Genomic DNA, 19243 nt, shown 5'->3' on the forward strand with positions numbered 1-19243 from the left:
TCTCCGTCCCAACACCCACTGTCCCAAACACTAACCATCTCCGTCCCAACACTCACCGTCCCAAACACCAACCATCTCCGTCCCAACACCCACCGTCCCAAACACCCACCATCTCCGTCCCAACACCCACCGTCCCAAACATCCACCATCTCCATCCCAACGCCCACCGTCAAAACACCCACCATCTCCATCCCAATGCCCACCGTCCCAAACACCCACCATCTCCATCCCAACGCCCACCGTCCCACACACCCACCATCTCCATCCCAACACCCACTGTCCCAAACACCCACCATCTCTATCCCAACACCCACCATCTCCATCCCAACACCCACCGTCCCAAACACCCACCTCCATCCCAACGCCCACCGTCCTAATCACCCACCATCTCCATCCCAACACGCACTGTCCCAAACACCCACCATCTCCATCCCAAACACCCACCATCTCTGTCCCAACACCCACCGTCCCAAACACCCACCATCTCCATCCCAACGCCCACCGTCCAAAACACCCACCATCTCCATCCCAACACCCACTGTCCCAAATACCCACCATCTCCATCCCAACACCCACTGTCCCAAACACCCACCATCTCCATCCCAAACACCCACCATCTCCGTCCCAACACCCACCGTCCCAAACACCCACCATCTCCGTCCCAACACCCACTGTCCCAAACACTAACCATCTCCGTCCCAACACTCACCGTCCCAAACACCAACCATCTCCGTCCCAACACCCACCGTCCCAAACACCCACCATCTCCGTCCCAACACCCACCGTCCCAAACACCCACCATCTCCATCCCAACGCCCACCGTCTCCATCCCAACACCCACTGTCCCAAACACCCGTCTGCATCCCAACACCCACCATCTCCATCCCAACACCCACCGTCCCAAACACCCACCTCCATCCCAACGCCCACCGTCCTAATCACCCACCATCTCCATCCCAACACGCACTGTCCCAAACACCCACCATCTCCATCCCAAACACCCACCATCTCTGTCCCAACACCCACCGTCCCAAACACCCACCATCTCCATCCCAACGCCCACCGTCCAAAACACCCACCATCTCCATCCCAACACCCACTGTCCCAAATACCCACCATCTCCATCCCAACACCCACTGTCCCAAACACCCACCATCTCCATCCCAAACACCCACCATCTCCGTCCCAACACCCACCGTCCCAAACACCCACCATCTCCGTCCCAACACCCACTGTCCCAAACACTAACCATCTCCGTCCCAACACTCACCGTCCCAAACACCAACCATCTCCGTCCCAACACCCACCGTCCCAAACACCCACCATCTCCGTCCCAACACCCACCGTCCCAAACACCCACCATCTCCATCCCAACGCCCACCGTCAAAACACCCACCATCTCCATCCCAATGCCCACCGTCCCAAACACCCACCATCTCCATCCCAACGCCCACCGTCCCACACACCCACCATCTCCATCCCAACACCCACTGTCCCAAACACCCACCATCTCCATCCCAAACACCCACCATCTCCGTCCCAACACCCACCGTCCCAAACACCCACCATCTCCGTCCCAACACCCACTGTCCCAAACACTAACCATCTCCGTCCCAACACTCACCGTCCCAAACACCAACCATCTCCGTCCCAACACCCACCGTCCCAAACACCCACCATCTCCGTCCCAACACCCACCGTCCCAAACACCCACCATCTCCATCCCAACACCCACTGTCCGAAACACCCTCCATCTCCATCCCAACACCCACCATCTCCATCCCAACACCCACTGTCCCAAACACCCACATCTCCATCCCAACACCCACTGTCCCAAACACCCACCATCTCCGTCCCAACACCCACCGTCCCAAACACCCACCATCTCCATCCCAACACCCACCGTCCCAAACACCCACCATCTCCGTCCCAACACCCACCGTCCCAAACACCAACCATCTCCGTCCCAACACCCACCGTCCCAAACACCCACCATCTCCATCCCAACACCCACCATCTCCATCGCAAACAACCACCATCTCCATCCCAAACACCCACCGTCCCAAACACCCACATCTCCATCCCAACGCCCACCGTCCCAATCACCCACCATCTCCATCCCAACGCCCACCATCCCAAACACCCACCATCTCCATCCCAACTCCCATTGTCCCAAACACCCTTCATCTCCATCCCAACACCCACCATCTCCATCCCAACACCCACTGCCCCAAACACTCACCATCTCCGTCCCAAACACCCACTGTCCCAAACACCCACCATCTCTGTCCCAAACACCCACCGTCCCAAACACCCACCGTCTCCATCCCAACACCCACCGTCCCAAACACCCACCTCCATCCCAACGCCCACCGTCCCGATCACCCACCATCTCCATCCCAACGCCCACTGTCCCAAACACCCTCCATCTCCATCCCAACACCCACCATCTCCATCCCAACACCCACTGTCACAAACACCCTTCATCTCCATCTCAACACCCACCATCTCCATCCCAACACCAACTGTCCCAAACACCCACCATCTCCATCCCAAACACTCACTGTCCCAAACACCCACCACCTGCATCCCAACACCCACTGTCCCAAACACCCACCACCTCCATCCCAACATCCACTGTCCCAAAAATCCACCATCTCCATCCCAACACCCACTGTCCCAAACACCCACCATCTCCATCCCAACACCCACTGTCCCCAACGCCCACCATCTCCATCCCAACACCCACCGTCCCAATCACCCACCATCTCCATCCCAACACCCACCGTCCCAAACACCCACCGTCTCCATCCCAACTCCCATTGTCCCAAACACCCTCCATCTCCATCCCAAGACCCACCATCCCAAACACCCACCATCTCCATCCCAACACCCACCATCCCAAACACCAACCATCTCCATCCCAACAACCACCATCTCCATCCCAACACCCACCATCTCCATCCCAACGCCCACTGTCCCAAACACCCACATCTCCATCCCAACGCCCACCGTCCCAAACACCCACATCTCCATCCCGACACCCACTGTCCGAAACACTCACCATCTCCATCCCAACCCCCACTGTCTCCATCCCAACACCCACTGTCCCAAACACCCACCGTCCCAAACACCATCTCCATCCCAACACCCATCGTCCCAAACACCCACAATCTCCATCCCAACGCCCACCGTCCTAATCACCCACCATCCCCATCGCAACGCCCACCGTCCCAAACACCCACCAACTCCATCCCAACTCCCATTGTCCCAAACACCCTCCATCTCCATCCCAACACCCACTGTCCCAAACACCAACCATCTCTGTCCCAACACCCACCGTCCCAAAGACCCATCATCTCCGTCCCAACAACCACCATCTCCATCCCAACAACCACCATCTCCCTCCCAACACCCACTGTCCCAAACACCCACCATCTCCATCCCAACACCCACCGTCCCAAACACCCACCATCTCCATCCCAAAGCCCACCATCTCCATCGCAACACCCACCATCTCCATCCCAACAACCACCATCTCCATCCCAAACACCCACATCTCCATCCCAACGCCCACCGTCCCAATCACCCACCATCTCCATCCCAACACCCACCATCCCAAACACCCACCATCTCCATCCCAACTCCCATTGTCCCAAACACCCTTCATCTCCATCCCAACACCCACCGTCTCCATCCCAACACCCACTGTCCCAAACACCCATCTCCATCCCAACACCCACTGTCCCAAACACTCACCATCTCCGTCCCAAACACCCACTGTCCCAAACACCCACCATCTCTGTCCCAAACACCCAACGTCCCAAACACCCACCGTCCCAAACACTCATCTCCATCCCAACGCCCACCGTCCTAATCACCCACCATCTCCATCCCAACGCCTACCGTCCCAAACACCCTCCATCTCCATCCCAACACCTACCGTCCCAAACACCATCTCCATCCCAACACCCACCATCTCCATCCCAACGCCCACTGTCCCAAACACCCACATCTCCATCCCAACGCCCACCGTCCCAAACACCCACATCTCCATCCCGACACCCACTGTCCGAAACACTCACCATCTCCATCCCGACCCCCACTGTCTCCATCCCAACACCCACTGTCCCAAACACCCACCGTCCCAAACACCATCTCCATCCCAACACCCATCGTCCCAAACACCCACAATCTCCATCCCATCGCCCACCGTCCTAATCACCCACCATCCCCATCGCAACGCCCACCGTCCCAAACACCCACCATCTCCATCCCAACTCCCATTGTCCCAAACACCCTCCATCTCCATCCCAACACCCACTGTCCCAAACACCCACATCTCCATCCCAACACCCACTGTCCCAAACACTAACCATCTCCGTCCCAAACACCCTTACCATCCCAAACGCCCACCATCTCCGTCCCAACACCCACTGTCCCAAACACCAAGCATCTCTGTCCCAACACCCACCGTCCCAAACACCAACCATCTCCGTCCTAACACCCACTGTCCCAAAGACCCACCATCTCCGTCCCAACAACCACCATCTCCATCCCAACAACCACCATCTCCCTCCCAACACCCACTGTCCCAAACACCCACATCTCCATCCCAACATCCACTGTCCCAAACACCCACCGTCTCCATCCCAACACCCACCGTCCCAAACACCCACCATCTCCATCCCAAAGCCCACCGTCCCAATCACCCACCATCTCCATCCCAACACCCACTGTCCCAAACACCCACCATCTCCATCCCAACACCGACTGTCCCAAACACCCACCATCTCCGTCCCAACACCCACCGTCCCAAACACCCACATCTCCGTCCCAACACCCACCATCCCAAACACCCACCATCTCCGTCCCAACACCCACTGTCCCAAACACCAACCATCTCCGTCCCAAACACCCACCATCTCCATCGCAACACGCACCATCTCCATCGCAACACCCACATCTCCATCCCAATACCCACCGTCCCAAACACCCACATCTCCATCCCAACATCCACTGTCCCAAACACCCACCGTCTCCATCCCAACACCCACCATCCCAAACACCCACCGTCCCAATCACCCACCATCTCCATCCCAACGCCCTCCGTCCCAAACACCCATCTCCATCCCAACTCCCATTGTCCCAAACACCCTCCATCTCCATCCCAACACCCACCGTCCCCATCCCAACACCCACCATCTCTATCCCAACACCCATTGTCCCAAACACCCTCCATCTCCATCCCAACACCCACTGTCCCAAACACCATCCATCTCCATCCCAACACCCACCACCTCCATCCCAACACCCACTGTCCCAAACACCCACATCTCCATCCCAACACCCACCGTCCCGAACGCCCACCATCTCCATCCCAAACACCCACCGTCCCAAACGCCCACCATCTCCATCCCAACACCCACTGTCCCAAACACCAACCATCTCCGTCCCAACACCCACCGTCCCAAACACCCACCATCTCTATCCCAACACCCACTGTCCCAAACACCCTCTATCTCGATCGCAACACCCACCATCTCCATCGCAACACCCACCATCTCCATCGCAACACCCACCATCTCCATCGCAACACCCACTATCTCCATCGCAACACCCACTATCTCCATCGCAGCACCCACCGTTCCAAACACCCACCATCTCCATCCCAACACCCACCATCTCCCTCCCAACATCCACTGTCTCAAACACCCACATCTCCATCCCAACACCCACCATCCCAAACACCCACCATCTCCATCCCAAAGCCCACCGTCCCAATCACCCACCATCTCCATGCCAACACCCACCGTCTCCATCCCAACACCCACTGTCCCAAACACCCACCATCTCCATCCCAACACCGACTGTCCCAAACACCCACCATCTCCGTCCCGACACCCACCGTCCCAAACACCCACATCTCCGTCCCAACACCCACCGTCCCAAACACCCACCATCTCCCTCCCAACACCCACTGTCCCAAACACCAACCATCTCCGTCCCAACACCCACCGTCCCAAACACCCACCATCTCCATCGCAACACGCACCATCTCCATCGCAACACCCACTGGCCCAAACACCCACATCTCCGTCCCAATACCCACCGTCCCAAACACCCACATCTCCATCCCAACATCCACTGTCCCAAACACCCACCGTCTCCATCCCAACACCCACCATCCCAAACACCCACCGTCCCAATCACCCACCATCTCCATCCCAACGCCCACCGTCCCAATCACCCACCATCTCCATCCCAACTCCCATTGTCCCAAACACCCTCCATCTCCATCCCAACACCCACCGTCCCCATCCCAACACCCACCATCTCTATCCCAACACCCATTGTCCCAAACACCCTCCATCTCCATCCCAACACCCACTGTCCCAAACACCATCCATCTCCATCCCAACACCCACCATCTCCATCCCAACACCCACTGTCCCAAACACCCACATCTCCATCCCAACACCCACCATCCCAAACGCCCACCATCTCCATCCCAAACACCCACCATCTCCATCCCAAACACCCACCGTCCCAAACGCCCACCATCTCCATCCCAACACCCACCGTCCCAAACGCCCACCATCTCCATCCCAACACCCACTGTCCCAAACACCAACCATCTCCGTCCCAACACCCACCGTCCCAAACACCCACCATCTCTATCCCAACACCCACTGTCCCAAACACCCTCTATCTCGATCGCAACACCCACCATCTCCATCGCAACACCCACCATCTCCATCGCAACACCCACTATCTCCATCGCAGCACCCACCGTTCCAAACACCCACCATCTCCATCCCAACACCCACCATCTCCCTCCCAACATCCACTGTCTCAAACACCCACATCTCCATCCCAACACCCACCATCCCAAACACCGACCATCTCCATCCCAACACCCACCGTCCCAAACACCCACATCTCCATCCCAACATCCACTGTCCCAAACACCAACCATCTCCGTCCCAATGCCCACCGTCCCAATCACCCACCATCTCCATCGCAACGCCCACCGTCCCAAACACCCACCATCTCCATCCCAATGCCCACCGTCCCAATCACCCACCATCTCCATCCCAACGCCCACCGTCCCAAACACCCACCATCTCCACCCCAACTCCCACTGTCCCAAACACCCACCATCTCCATCCCAACGCCCACTGTCCCAAACACCCACCATCTCCATCCCAACACCCACTGTCCCAAACATCCACCATCTCCATCCCAACTCCCACTGTCCCAAACACCCTCCATCTCCATCGCAACACCCACTGTCCCAAATACCCTCCATCTCCATCCCAACTCCCATTGTCCCAAACACCCTCCATCTCCATCCCAACACCCACCGTCCCCATCCCAACACCCACCATCTCTATCCCAACACCCATTGTCCCAAACACCCTCCATCTCCATCCCAACACCCACTGTCCCAAACACCATCCATCTCCATCCCAACACCCACCATCTCCATCCCAACACCCACTGTCCCAAACACCCACATCTCCATCCCAACACCCACCATCCCAAACGCCCACCATCTCCATCCCAAACACCCACCATCTCCATCCCAAACACCCACCGTCCCAAACGCCCACCATCTCCATCCCAACACCCACCGTCCCAAACGCCCACCATCTCCATCCCAACACCCACTGTCCCAAACACCAACCATCTCCGTCCCAACACCCACCGTCCCAAACACCCACCATCTCTATCCCAACACCCACTGTCCCAAACACCCTCTATCTCGATCGCAACACCCACCATCTCCATCGCAACACCCACCATCTCCATCGCAACACCCACCATCTCCATCCCAACACCCACTGTCCCAAACACCCACATCTCCATCCCAACACCCACCATCCCAAACGCCCACCATCTCCATCCCAAACACCCACCATCTCCATCCCAAACACCCACCGTCCCAAACGCCCACCATCTCCATCCCAACACCCACCGTCCCAAACGCCCACCATCTCCATCCCAACACCCACTGTCCCAAACACCAACCATCTCCGTCCCAACACCCACCGTCCCAAACACCCACCATCTCTATCCCAACACCCACTGTCCCAAACACCCTCTATCTCGATCGCAACACCCACCATCTCCATCGCAACACCCACCATCTCCATCGCAACACCCACCATCTCCATCACAACACCCACTATCTCCATCGCAGCACCCACCGTTCCAAACACCCACCATCTCCATCCCAACACCCACCATCTCCCTCCCAACATCCACTGTCTCAAACACCCACATCTCCATCCCAACACCCACCATCCCAAACACCGACCATCTCCATCCCAACACCCACCGTCCCAAACACCCACATCTCCATCCCAACATCCACTGTCCCAAACACCAACCATCTCCGTCCCAATGCCCACCGTCCCAATCACCCACCATCTCCATCGCAACGCCCACCGTCCCAAACACCCACCATCTCCATCCCAATGCCCACCGTCCCAATCACCCACCATCTCCATCCCAACGCCCACCGTCCCAAACACCCACCATCTCCACCCCAACTCCCACTGTCCCAAACACCCACCATCTCCATCCCAACACCGACTGTCCCAAACACCCACCATCTCCGTCCCGACACCCACCGTCCCAAACACCCACATCTCCGTCCCAACACCCACCGTCCCAAACACCCACCATCTCCCTCCCAACACCCACTGTCCCAAACACCAACCATCTCCGTCCCAACACCCACCGTCCCAAACACCCACCATCTCCATCGCAACACGCACCATCTCCATCGCAACACCCACTGGCCCAAACACCCACATCTCCGTCCCAATACCCACCGTCCCAAACACCCACATCTCCATCCCAACATCCACTGTCCCAAACACCCACCGTCTCCATCCCAACACCCACCATCCCAAACACCCACCGTCCCAATCACCCACCATCTCCATCCCAACGCCCACCGTCCCAATCACCCACCATCTCCATCCCAACTCCCATTGTCCCAAACACCCTCCATCTCCATCCCAACACCCACCGTCCCCATCCCAACACCCACCATCTCTATCCCAACACCCATTGTCCCAAACACCCTCCATCTCCATCCCAACACCCACTGTCCCAAACACCATCCATCTCCATCCCAACACCCACCATCTCCATCCCAACACCCACTGTCCCAAACACCCACATCTCCATCCCAACACCCACCATCCCAAACGCCCACCATCTCCATCCCAAACACCCACCATCTCCATCCCAAACACCCACCGTCCCAAACGCCCACCATCTCCATCCCAACACCCACCGTCCCAAACGCCCACCATCTCCATCCCAACACCCACTGTCCCAAACACCAACCATCTCCGTCCCAACACCCACCGTCCCAAACACCCACCATCTCTATCCCAACACCCACTGTCCCAAACACCCTCTATCTCGATCGCAACACCCACCATCTCCATCGCAACACCCACCATCTCCATCGCAACACCCACTATCTCCATCGCAGCACCCACCGTTCCAAACACCCACCATCTCCATCCCAACACCCACCATCTCCCTCCCAACATCCACTGTCTCAAACACCCACATCTCCATCCCAACACCCACCATCCCAAACACCGACCATCTCCATCCCAACACCCACCGTCCCAAACACCCACATCTCCATCCCAACATCCACTGTCCCAAACACCAACCATCTCCGTCCCAATGCCCACCGTCCCAATCACCCACCATCTCCATCGCAACGCCCACCGTCCCAAACACCCACCATCTCCATCCCAATGCCCACCGTCCCAATCACCCACCATCTCCATCCCAACGCCCACCGTCCCAAACACCCACCATCTCCACCCCAACTCCCACTGTCCCAAACACCCACCATCTCCATCCCAACGCCCACTGTCCCAAACACCCACCATCTCCATCCCAACACCCACTGTCCCAAACATCCACCATCTCCATCCCAACTCCCACTGTCCCAAACACCCTCCATCTCCATCGCAACACCCACTGTCCCAAATACCCTCCATCTCCATCCCAACTCCCATTGTCCCAAACACCCTCCATCTCCATCCCAACACCCACCGTCCCCATCCCAACACCCACCATCTCTATCCCAACACCCATTGTCCCAAACACCCTCCATCTCCATCCCAACACCCACCATCTCCATCCCAACACCCACTGTCCCAAACACCCACATCTCCATCCCAACACCCACCATCCCAAACGCCCACCATCTCCATCCCAAACACCCACCATCTCCATCCCAAACACCCACCGTCCCAAACGCCCACCATCTCCATCCCAACACCCACCGTCCCAAACGCCCACCATCTCCATCCCAACACCCACTGTCCCAAACACCAACCATCTCCGTCCCAACACCCACCGTCCCAAACACCCACCATCTCTATCCCAACACCCACTGTCCCAAACACCCTCTATCTCGATCGCAACACCCACCATCTCCATCGCAACACCCACCATCTCCATCGCAACACCCACCATCTCCATCCCAACACCCACTGTCCCAAACACCCACATCTCCATCCCAACACCCACCATCCCAAACGCCCACCATCTCCATCCCAAACACCCACCATCTCCATCCCAAACACCCACCGTCCCAAACGCCCACCATCTCCATCCCAACACCCACCGTCCCAAACGCCCACCATCTCCATCCCAACACCCACTGTCCCAAACACCAACCATCTCCGTCCCAACACCCACCGTCCCAAACACCCACCATCTCTATCCCAACACCCACTGTCCCAAACACCCTCTATCTCGATCGCAACACCCACCATCTCCATCGCAACACCCACCATCTCCATCGCAACACCCACCATCTCCATCACAACACCCACTATCTCCATCGCAGCACCCACCGTTCCAAACACCCACCATCTCCATCCCAACACCCACCATCTCCCTCCCAACATCCACTGTCTCAAACACCCACATCTCCATCCCAACACCCACCATCCCAAACACCGACCATCTCCATCCCAACACCCACCGTCCCAAACACCCACATCTCCATCCCAACATCCACTGTCCCAAACACCAACCATCTCCGTCCCAATGCCCACCGTCCCAATCACCCACCATCTCCATCGCAACGCCCACCGTCCCAAACACCCACCATCTCCATCCCAATGCCCACCGTCCCAATCACCCACCATCTCCATCCCAACGCCCACCGTCCCAAACACCCACCATCTCCACCCCAACTCCCACTGTCCCAAACACCCACCATCTCCATCCCAACGCCCACTGTCCCAAACACCCACCATCTCCATCCCAACATCCACTGTCCCAAACATCCACCATCTCCATCCCAACTCCCACCGTCCCAAACACCCTCCATCTCCATCGCAACACCCACTGTCCCAAATACCCTCCATCTCCATCCCAACACCCACTGTCCCAAACACCCACCATCTCCATCCCAACACCCAGTGTCCCAAACACCCACCATCTCCATCCCAGCACCCACCGTCCCAAACACCCACCTTCTCCATCCCAACACCACCATCTCCATCTCAACACCCACCGTCCCAAACACCCTCCATCTCTATCCCAACACCACCATCTCCATCCCAATTCCAATGTCACCATCTCACAAGTGCATCATATCTGTCCCAACCACACCTCACTGTCTGAAATACTCACCAACCCCATCCCAACACACAGTCCCAACCACTATTGTCCCAAATACCCAGCAATTCCATCTCAACCCCACTGCCTCAAACACTTGCCATTTACGTCCCAACCACAAATACTATCCCAAATACCCACCATTCCAACTCATAGCATCAGAAAGACCCATTACGTCCATCCCAACCCTAATGCCTCAAGCACCCAGCATCTCTGTCCCAGATCCACTGTCCCAAACACCCACCACCCCAAATATCTATAATTTCTGTCCCAATCTCAGCCTCACCGTCCGAACCACACAGTGCCAGCCTCACCATCCTAAACTCATCCCAAGCACAATCTCAATGTCCCACTCACCATCCTTACCTAACCACAACCTCAACTTCCCAAACTCTCATCCCTCCCATCCCATCTCCAACCCCACTGTCCCACTCATCCTCCCCATTCCAACTCCAACCTCATCATCCCAAACATTCATCCTCTCCATCCCAACTCCAACCTCATCATCCCAAACATTCATCCTCCCCATCCCAACCACACACTGCCAGCCTCCCATCCTAAACACTCATCCCAACCACAATCTCAATGTCCCACTCACCATCCTTACCCAACCACAACCTCAACTTCCCAAACTCTCATCCCTCCCATCCCATCTCCAACCCCACTGTCCCACTCATCCTCCCCTTTCCAACTCCAACCTCATCATCCCAAACATTCATCCTCTCCATCCCAACTCCAACCTCATCATCCCAAACATTCAACCTCCCCATCCCAACCACACACTGCCAGCCTCCCATCCTAAACACTCATCCCAACCACAATCTCAATGTCCCAAACACTTACCATCCCCATCCCTACCAACCAACTCCAACCCCACCGTCCCAAGCACTCATCCTCCCCATCCCAACCACAGTGCCAGCCTCACCATCCTAAACTCATCCCAACCACAACCTCACTGTCCCAAACACTCAACCCTCCCATCCCAACCACAGTGCCAGCCTCGCCATTCTAAACACTCATCCCAATCACAACCTCACCGTCCATGTACTTACCATCCCCATCCCAGAAATAACCTCACCGTCCCAAACACTCACCATCTCCATGCCAACTCCAACTTCACCATCCCAAACACTCCTCATTTTTGTTCCAACACCGACTGTCACAAACACCCACCATCTCCATCCAAACTCCACCTAATCATTCCAAAACAGCAACATGTCCGTCCCAACTCCAACTCATTCAAAACACCCATCATATCTATCAAAACCCCAACCTCAATGTCTGAAACACACACAATCCCCAAACGCTGGACACTGCGGCAAATTCGCCTTATCCCTTCCCTGAGTACAACAGTCCTAATCCACACAGGCCCAATCAGCACAGTCCCAAATACCCAGCGCCCTTATCCCAAACTTTACTGCTTCAAACACTCACTAACTCTGTCCCAAACTCTACTACCTCACTGCCACAAACACCCCACAATCCCTGTTCCAACCCAGCTCCCGCTGTCCTAAGCACTGACCATCTCCGACCAAACACCCAATATCCCTGGCCCAGCCACCCACCGTCTCCGGCCCAAACTCCTACCGTCTCCTAACCCCTCATCATATAACTTCATCCCAACTCTAACCCTTGATCATATATTACTCCATTGTCCCAGACACCATTTGCCTGCATTTGGCCCACATTCCTCAAAACTTTTCCTATCCATCTGCCTGCCCAAATGTCTTTTAGATGTTGTAAATGCTGCTACCACATCCTCTGGTAACATGCTTGTGAATCCTTCCTGTACCCTCTCCAGTTTAATGGCATCCTTCCTATAGCCGAGCGACCACAATTGTGCACAATACTCTAAATGTGGTCTTGACTTGTACATTTGTAATACAATATCCCAACTCTTGTACTTAAGCCCTGACTGATTTAGGTAACACTACTTTCTACCCTGTCTATTTCATTGTTACTTTAAGGAGTATGTACTTCAAATCTGGTCTCTCTCTGTTCTAAAATACCCGCACCCCCAGGAGCCTGTCATTCACTGTGTACGTCCTGCCCTAGTTTAACTTCCCAAAATGCACATTCACACACTTATCTGAGTTAAATTCTATCAGCCATTCCCTTGCCCACTTTCTCAGTGGATCTAGACCCGATTGTAACCTTAGAGACCCTTCTTCAGCATCCACTTTCCCACCGTTTGGTTACCCTGAGAGGCAACGTGGGAGCAGTCCCTTTCCTTGTGACACATCACTCGTTACAGATCTCCAGTCTGAACAGGGCCCGTGACCAGTGGTGTCGCACAGGGATCAGTCTGCATCTGTTGTTGTTTGTTATCTATTGTCAGTGATCTGGATCAGCAAATCTGTGGAGACATCAAGATTGGGGCTGTTGTGGAGAGCAAGGCTGCAGCTATCAGCGTTTGCAGCCGGAAAAATTGGCTGAAAAATGCAGACAGAATTTAATGCAGACAAGTGCGAGGGATGTCCACTTACAACAGAGAAGATGAGAAATTTCTTCAGCCAGAGGGTGGTGAATCTGTGGAATTCATTGCCACAGATGAGTGTGGAAGTCAACTCATGGGTATATTTAAGGTGGATGTAAATAGATTCTTGATTAGTCAGGGTGTGAAAGGTTCCGGGGAAAAGGCAAGCAAATGGAGTTGAGAGGGAAAATAAATGATGGAATGGCAGCAGTTTTAACGATTTCTGCTGCTACATCTTGCGTTTTACATCAACAGTTCCCTGAAAGTATCAGCAATGGAGGATAGGCTGGTGAAGAGGAAAGGACATGCTCACCTTGAAAGTTCAATGAAAGGAATGTAGGAGTTGGGACTTTACAAAACCCTGGTTAGACCGTACTGCAACTGTGTGCAGTTCCAATAGGAAGCATGTGTTTGCACTGGAGACTCACTTGCATGTTGCCTGGATGGGGAAAGGTTCCCCAGACTGATTTTCTTGCCCCTGAAGCCTGAGGGGTGCTGGATAGAAGTATCAAACAGTATGAGAGTCACAGATATTCAAAATCTCTCTGCAATAGTAGGGGTATCAGGATCAGGAGGGCAGAGCTTGATGGTGACACAGAGGATAGAGATATCCGAAAAGTACTGTCAGATACAATTCTGATTCAGGGACAGACACATGACCAGGTAGGATATGAAGGGATTTAATTTAGCCGTGACATTGTGAGCCTGTCCCCATGCTGGTCAATTATTGGCCCATCACCTGGATGTTTCCCATCTGGCCCGTGGACTCCATCCTGCTGGCCACATTCACGGTGTTGCCCCAGATGTCATAGTGCGGTTTGCGAGCTCCTATCACCCCGGCAAGGACACCACCTTTATTCAATCCTGGAGGGAGACACAAAACAGATGGAGACTAAATCCATGACCAGAATGGGGCACACCAGAGCTTTCAGACTCCAGAAGACCTGTGAAACCTACAGTACTGTGCAAAAGTCTTCCACTCACATATATAGCTAGGGTGCCTAAGAGTTTTACACAGTACTATATTTGTCAATGTGGAGCGGTGAGCAAGAATGTAAACCTGGCAGGAGCAAAAGATGTGGGAGTGGCGAGGGTGGAGCACTGTGGGAGGGGTGTGGGACAGGAGGCAGTGATGAAGTGTTAGGGTGGGGGTGGGTGGCACAGGTTTAAGCGTTCTTTTGTGAAAGGTGATTTACCCTCTACTTTCTATGAGGCTTCTATTTCTTTAATTCTTGAAAAGGATAAAGATCCAACTGACTGTGCCTCATACAGACCTATTTCATTATTGAATGTTGATGCTAAGATTCTGTCAAAGATAATGGCCAATCGGTTGGAGAATATTTTGGGTAAAATTATTTTTAAAGATCAAAGAGGCTTTGTAAAGGGTTGTTATTCTTTTTCAAATGTTCAGAGACTATTTAACATTATATATTCGTCCTCTTTTAAAACTCCACAATGCGTCGTTTCTTTGGATGCTGAAAAAGCCTTCGACTGAGTAAAATGGAAATATTTATTTAATGTTTTAGAGAAATTTGGCTTTGGTGTTAATATTAATAATTGGATTAGAATGATATATAAAGCTCCTATTGCTACTGTTGTTACTAACAACTGTAAGTCTCCTTTTTTTCAGCTTTCACGGGGGACAAGACAAGGCTGTCCATTAAGTCCTTTGTTATTTAATTTAATATTAGAACCCCTTGTTATTGCTCTTTGTGAAGCTAAAAATATTCATGGGATTTTGTGAATGAGACCATTCATAAGATTTCTCTTTATGCTGACGATTTATTGGTTTATATATCTAATCCCGAAGAATCTATTCCTGCCTTGCTAAAATTATTCAATGAATTTGGAGGTTTTTCAGGATATAAAATAAATTTGAGTAAAAGTGAATTGTTTCCTTTAAATGAATCTGTCTCTATATATGATAATACTCCTTTTAAAGTCACGGATTCTTTTAGATATTTAGGTGTTATAATTACTAAAAAATATAAGGATCTTTATAAAGCCAATTTTGTTCCCTTGGTAGACTCTATGAAGTATTTATTTAGTAGATGGAGCCCACTTGCATTTTCACTTGTTGGTCGTATTCATATAGTTAAAATGATGATTTTACCAAAATTTTTATATTTATTTCAGTATATCCCTGCTTTTTTGACTAAGAGGTTTTTTGATCGGATTGATTCTATTATTTTATCTTTTATTTGGAATAATAAAAGACCAAGAATTAGTAAATATCACTTACAAAAGTTAAAAATGGATGGAGGTCTTGCTTTGCCTAATTTAAGAATGTATTACTGGGCTGTTAATGTGTGATATATATCCTTTTGGTTATATTGGGTTGATAAGAACGATCGGCCAATTTGGGTAGACCTGGAATTGAAAGCTGTGAAACAGTTTTACTTAACCTCGTTATCAGGAGTTGCTTTACCTATACAGTTAGCTAAAGTTGCTAATGTAAACCTATACCCTGTGATTAAGCATTCTTTACAAATTTGGCTCCAGCTCCGCAATTTTTTTAATCTTAAAAAATTTAAACTTTGTAGTTTAATTTATCGAAATTACTTTTTTAAGCCTTCTTTGAGTGATCCAATTTTTTTACTTCAGAAAAATAAAGGTATTAATTCTTTTTTGGATTTATTTAAAGAAGATAGATTGATGTCTTTTGAACAATTAGTTGATAAATATTCTCTTTCATACTCACACTTTTTACAATACCTTCAAGTTAGACATTTCTTACAAAAATATTTAAGTAATTTTCCTCACATATTGGATGCTGACCTGTTAGATACTATTATGAGTATGAACCCTTCGATGAAGGGTTCCATTGGAAGAATTTATCATTTATTATTACATTGGGATAAGCGTCCTTTATTTAAGATTAAACAAGATTGGGAAAAGGTACTCAATTTGACTTTTATGACGGAGGATTGGACGCGGATTCTGAAGCTGGTTAACTCTTCGATTTGCGCTAGTCATTCACTGATTCAATTTAAAATTGTACATCGTTACCATCTGACAAAGGAGAGACTGTCTAAAATACTCCCTGATGTTGATAGTTATTGTGATAGATGTAAAACTGAGATAGCTTCACTGACACATATGTTTTGGTCTTGTTCTATATTGGAACAGTTCTGGAAGTCAGTTTTTTCGACAATTTCTAAAGCACTTAAAATTAATTTACAACCTAACAAATTAACTGTGCTTTTTGGAATAATTCCTCAAAATATCTGTGGTATCTCTGTGTCTGACCAACATGTTATTGCATTTGTTACATTGATAGCTAGGAGGGCCATTTTGTTGAAGTGGAAGGATACATCAGCTCCCATTTTGTCACAATGGTTCTCTTAAGTGATGCTATGTCTTAGTTTGGAGAAAATTAGAAGTCGAACCTTTGAACCTTTACTTGATTTTGAGAAAAGATGGGGTTCATTTGCTTGTTATTATCATTTGAGTTAATTGATAGATTTTCTCCATGATCTAATTGTAAATTTCTGGTATATTTTTTTTCTTGATGGTGGTTTGATGTTTATCTTTAGAAGCTTTTTGCATGCCGCATGGCTCCGGGGTTGTACACCTAATGGGTTTTCTCCCCCCACTTTTCTGCCTAGTAGGGTTTTTTTTAATATCACAAAAATTTTTCAATCTTTAAAATGTTTTTTTTTCCTTGTGACGTTGTAAGTGTTGTTTACTTCGATGTACTCGTGTTATTTTTTGAATAATAATAAAAAGATTTGAAAAGGATGTGGTAATGGCAGGGGTGGAGCACTGTGGGAGGGGTGTGGGACAGGAGGCAGTGACGAAGTGTTAGGGTAGGGGTGGGTGGCGCAGGTGCAGACACACCCAGTCCCAAATCATCAGATAATGTCATTTGATTCCAAAGAACTGGTGTCTCGATCATTATGTAACATCTCTCTGGTGTTTCCCGCTCCCTTCCCCTTTCCCCAACTGTGATTCCCCTCTCCCTGCCCCCTTTCCACTCTCAGTTCACAGTGGAGACCTACCCCTATATCAGAATCAGGTTTATCGTCACTCACATACAGAAACGTAGAAAACCCCTCGCACAATACAGGCCCTTCGGCCCACAAAACTGTGCCAAACATGTAACTTGTTGACATGAAACTTGTTTTCTTTTGCAGCAGCAGTACAGTGCAATACATATAATAAAGCCCGTACTTTGCAAATGTTTTAGTCATGCTAGCTGTATGTGCCAGAGCCTTTTGCAGAGACCCCACCCCACGGAGTCAGTCTTACCAATTCGCAGCATGAAGTTGTTGAAGGACTGATAGTTGATGTTCATTAAGGTGACCTTCATGGCCAGGGCAAAGTCCGCAAGTTCAGCCAGATGGTGCCATCGGTCCTGAGCAGAGGGTCCCACCTCTCTCTGTACAATGGGCACAACAGATCAAAGAGTGTGGCAGGGGTCTGCATTGTGGTCCACACTCAGAGACAGACCCACACCCAAAACCTGACCCAGATACCCAGACCCCGGCCCCTACCTACACACCGAGACCCCAACTGAGCCACCCAGACAACCAGAGACCGCAAATGCAGACTCAGACCCATACCAGACCGGCAATCCCACTGAGCAGAGTACACCAGCAACCCCACCCCCACCCATTCACACCATCCAGACACGTCTGCAAACATGACACAGAAAGAGGGTGTTGGTCAGGGAGGAGAGACTGGATACATTGCACATGGAGAGGGCTGGGCACCTTCCTTAGGAGAGGCTCAACCAGGACACGGGGGGCTGTGATGAATTGGCTGTTTGGATTCAGAACTGGTTTGCCCAGAGAAACCAAGAGGGTAGTGGTTGATGGGACTTCTCTGCCAGAAGGTCTCTGATGAGTGGTCCACACACAGCTCTGATATTTGTAGATTCTGAAAGTGACTTTGATGGACTCTTCATCTCATGTCCGATATTTATTTATCATTATTGTTTTCTTTCCTTTTTGTATCTGCAAAGTTTGTCTTTTTCACTGTAGTTGTTTGTCTTTCTTGTGTGCAGTTTTTCACTGACGCTTATCGTGCTTTTGTGTACTTACTGTGAATGGCCACAATGAACCTCAGGGTTGCATATGGTGACTT

At 51.8% G+C, this 19243-nt stretch overlaps 1 protein-coding gene across 2 annotated transcripts in view; it reads right to left on the minus strand.

Annotated features, from left to right (window-relative positions):
• adcy3a (adenylate cyclase 3a) overlaps window positions 1-19243 on the minus strand; it is a 209619-nt gene that overhangs the window by 14809 nt on the left and 175567 nt on the right. Inside the window, exons 18-19 of one of the 2 annotated variants that reach the window (XM_072264686.1) lie at window positions 18407-18536; window positions 14895-15019 (exon numbers count right to left, since the gene is read on the minus strand). In XM_072264686.1, the coding sequence (XP_072120787.1) occupies window positions 14895-15019; window positions 18407-18536 (255 nt within the window). Of the gene's footprint in view, window positions 1-14894; window positions 15020-18406; window positions 18537-19243 lie in introns of those variants that run through there. The other variant, XM_072264687.1, reaches the window with a different exon arrangement.

The sequence above is a fragment of the Mobula birostris genome, chromosome 8 (genome assembly GCF_030028105.1).
Source record: "Mobula birostris isolate sMobBir1 chromosome 8, sMobBir1.hap1, whole genome shotgun sequence".
NCBI lineage: Eukaryota > Metazoa > Chordata > Chondrichthyes > Myliobatiformes > Myliobatidae > Mobula > Mobula birostris.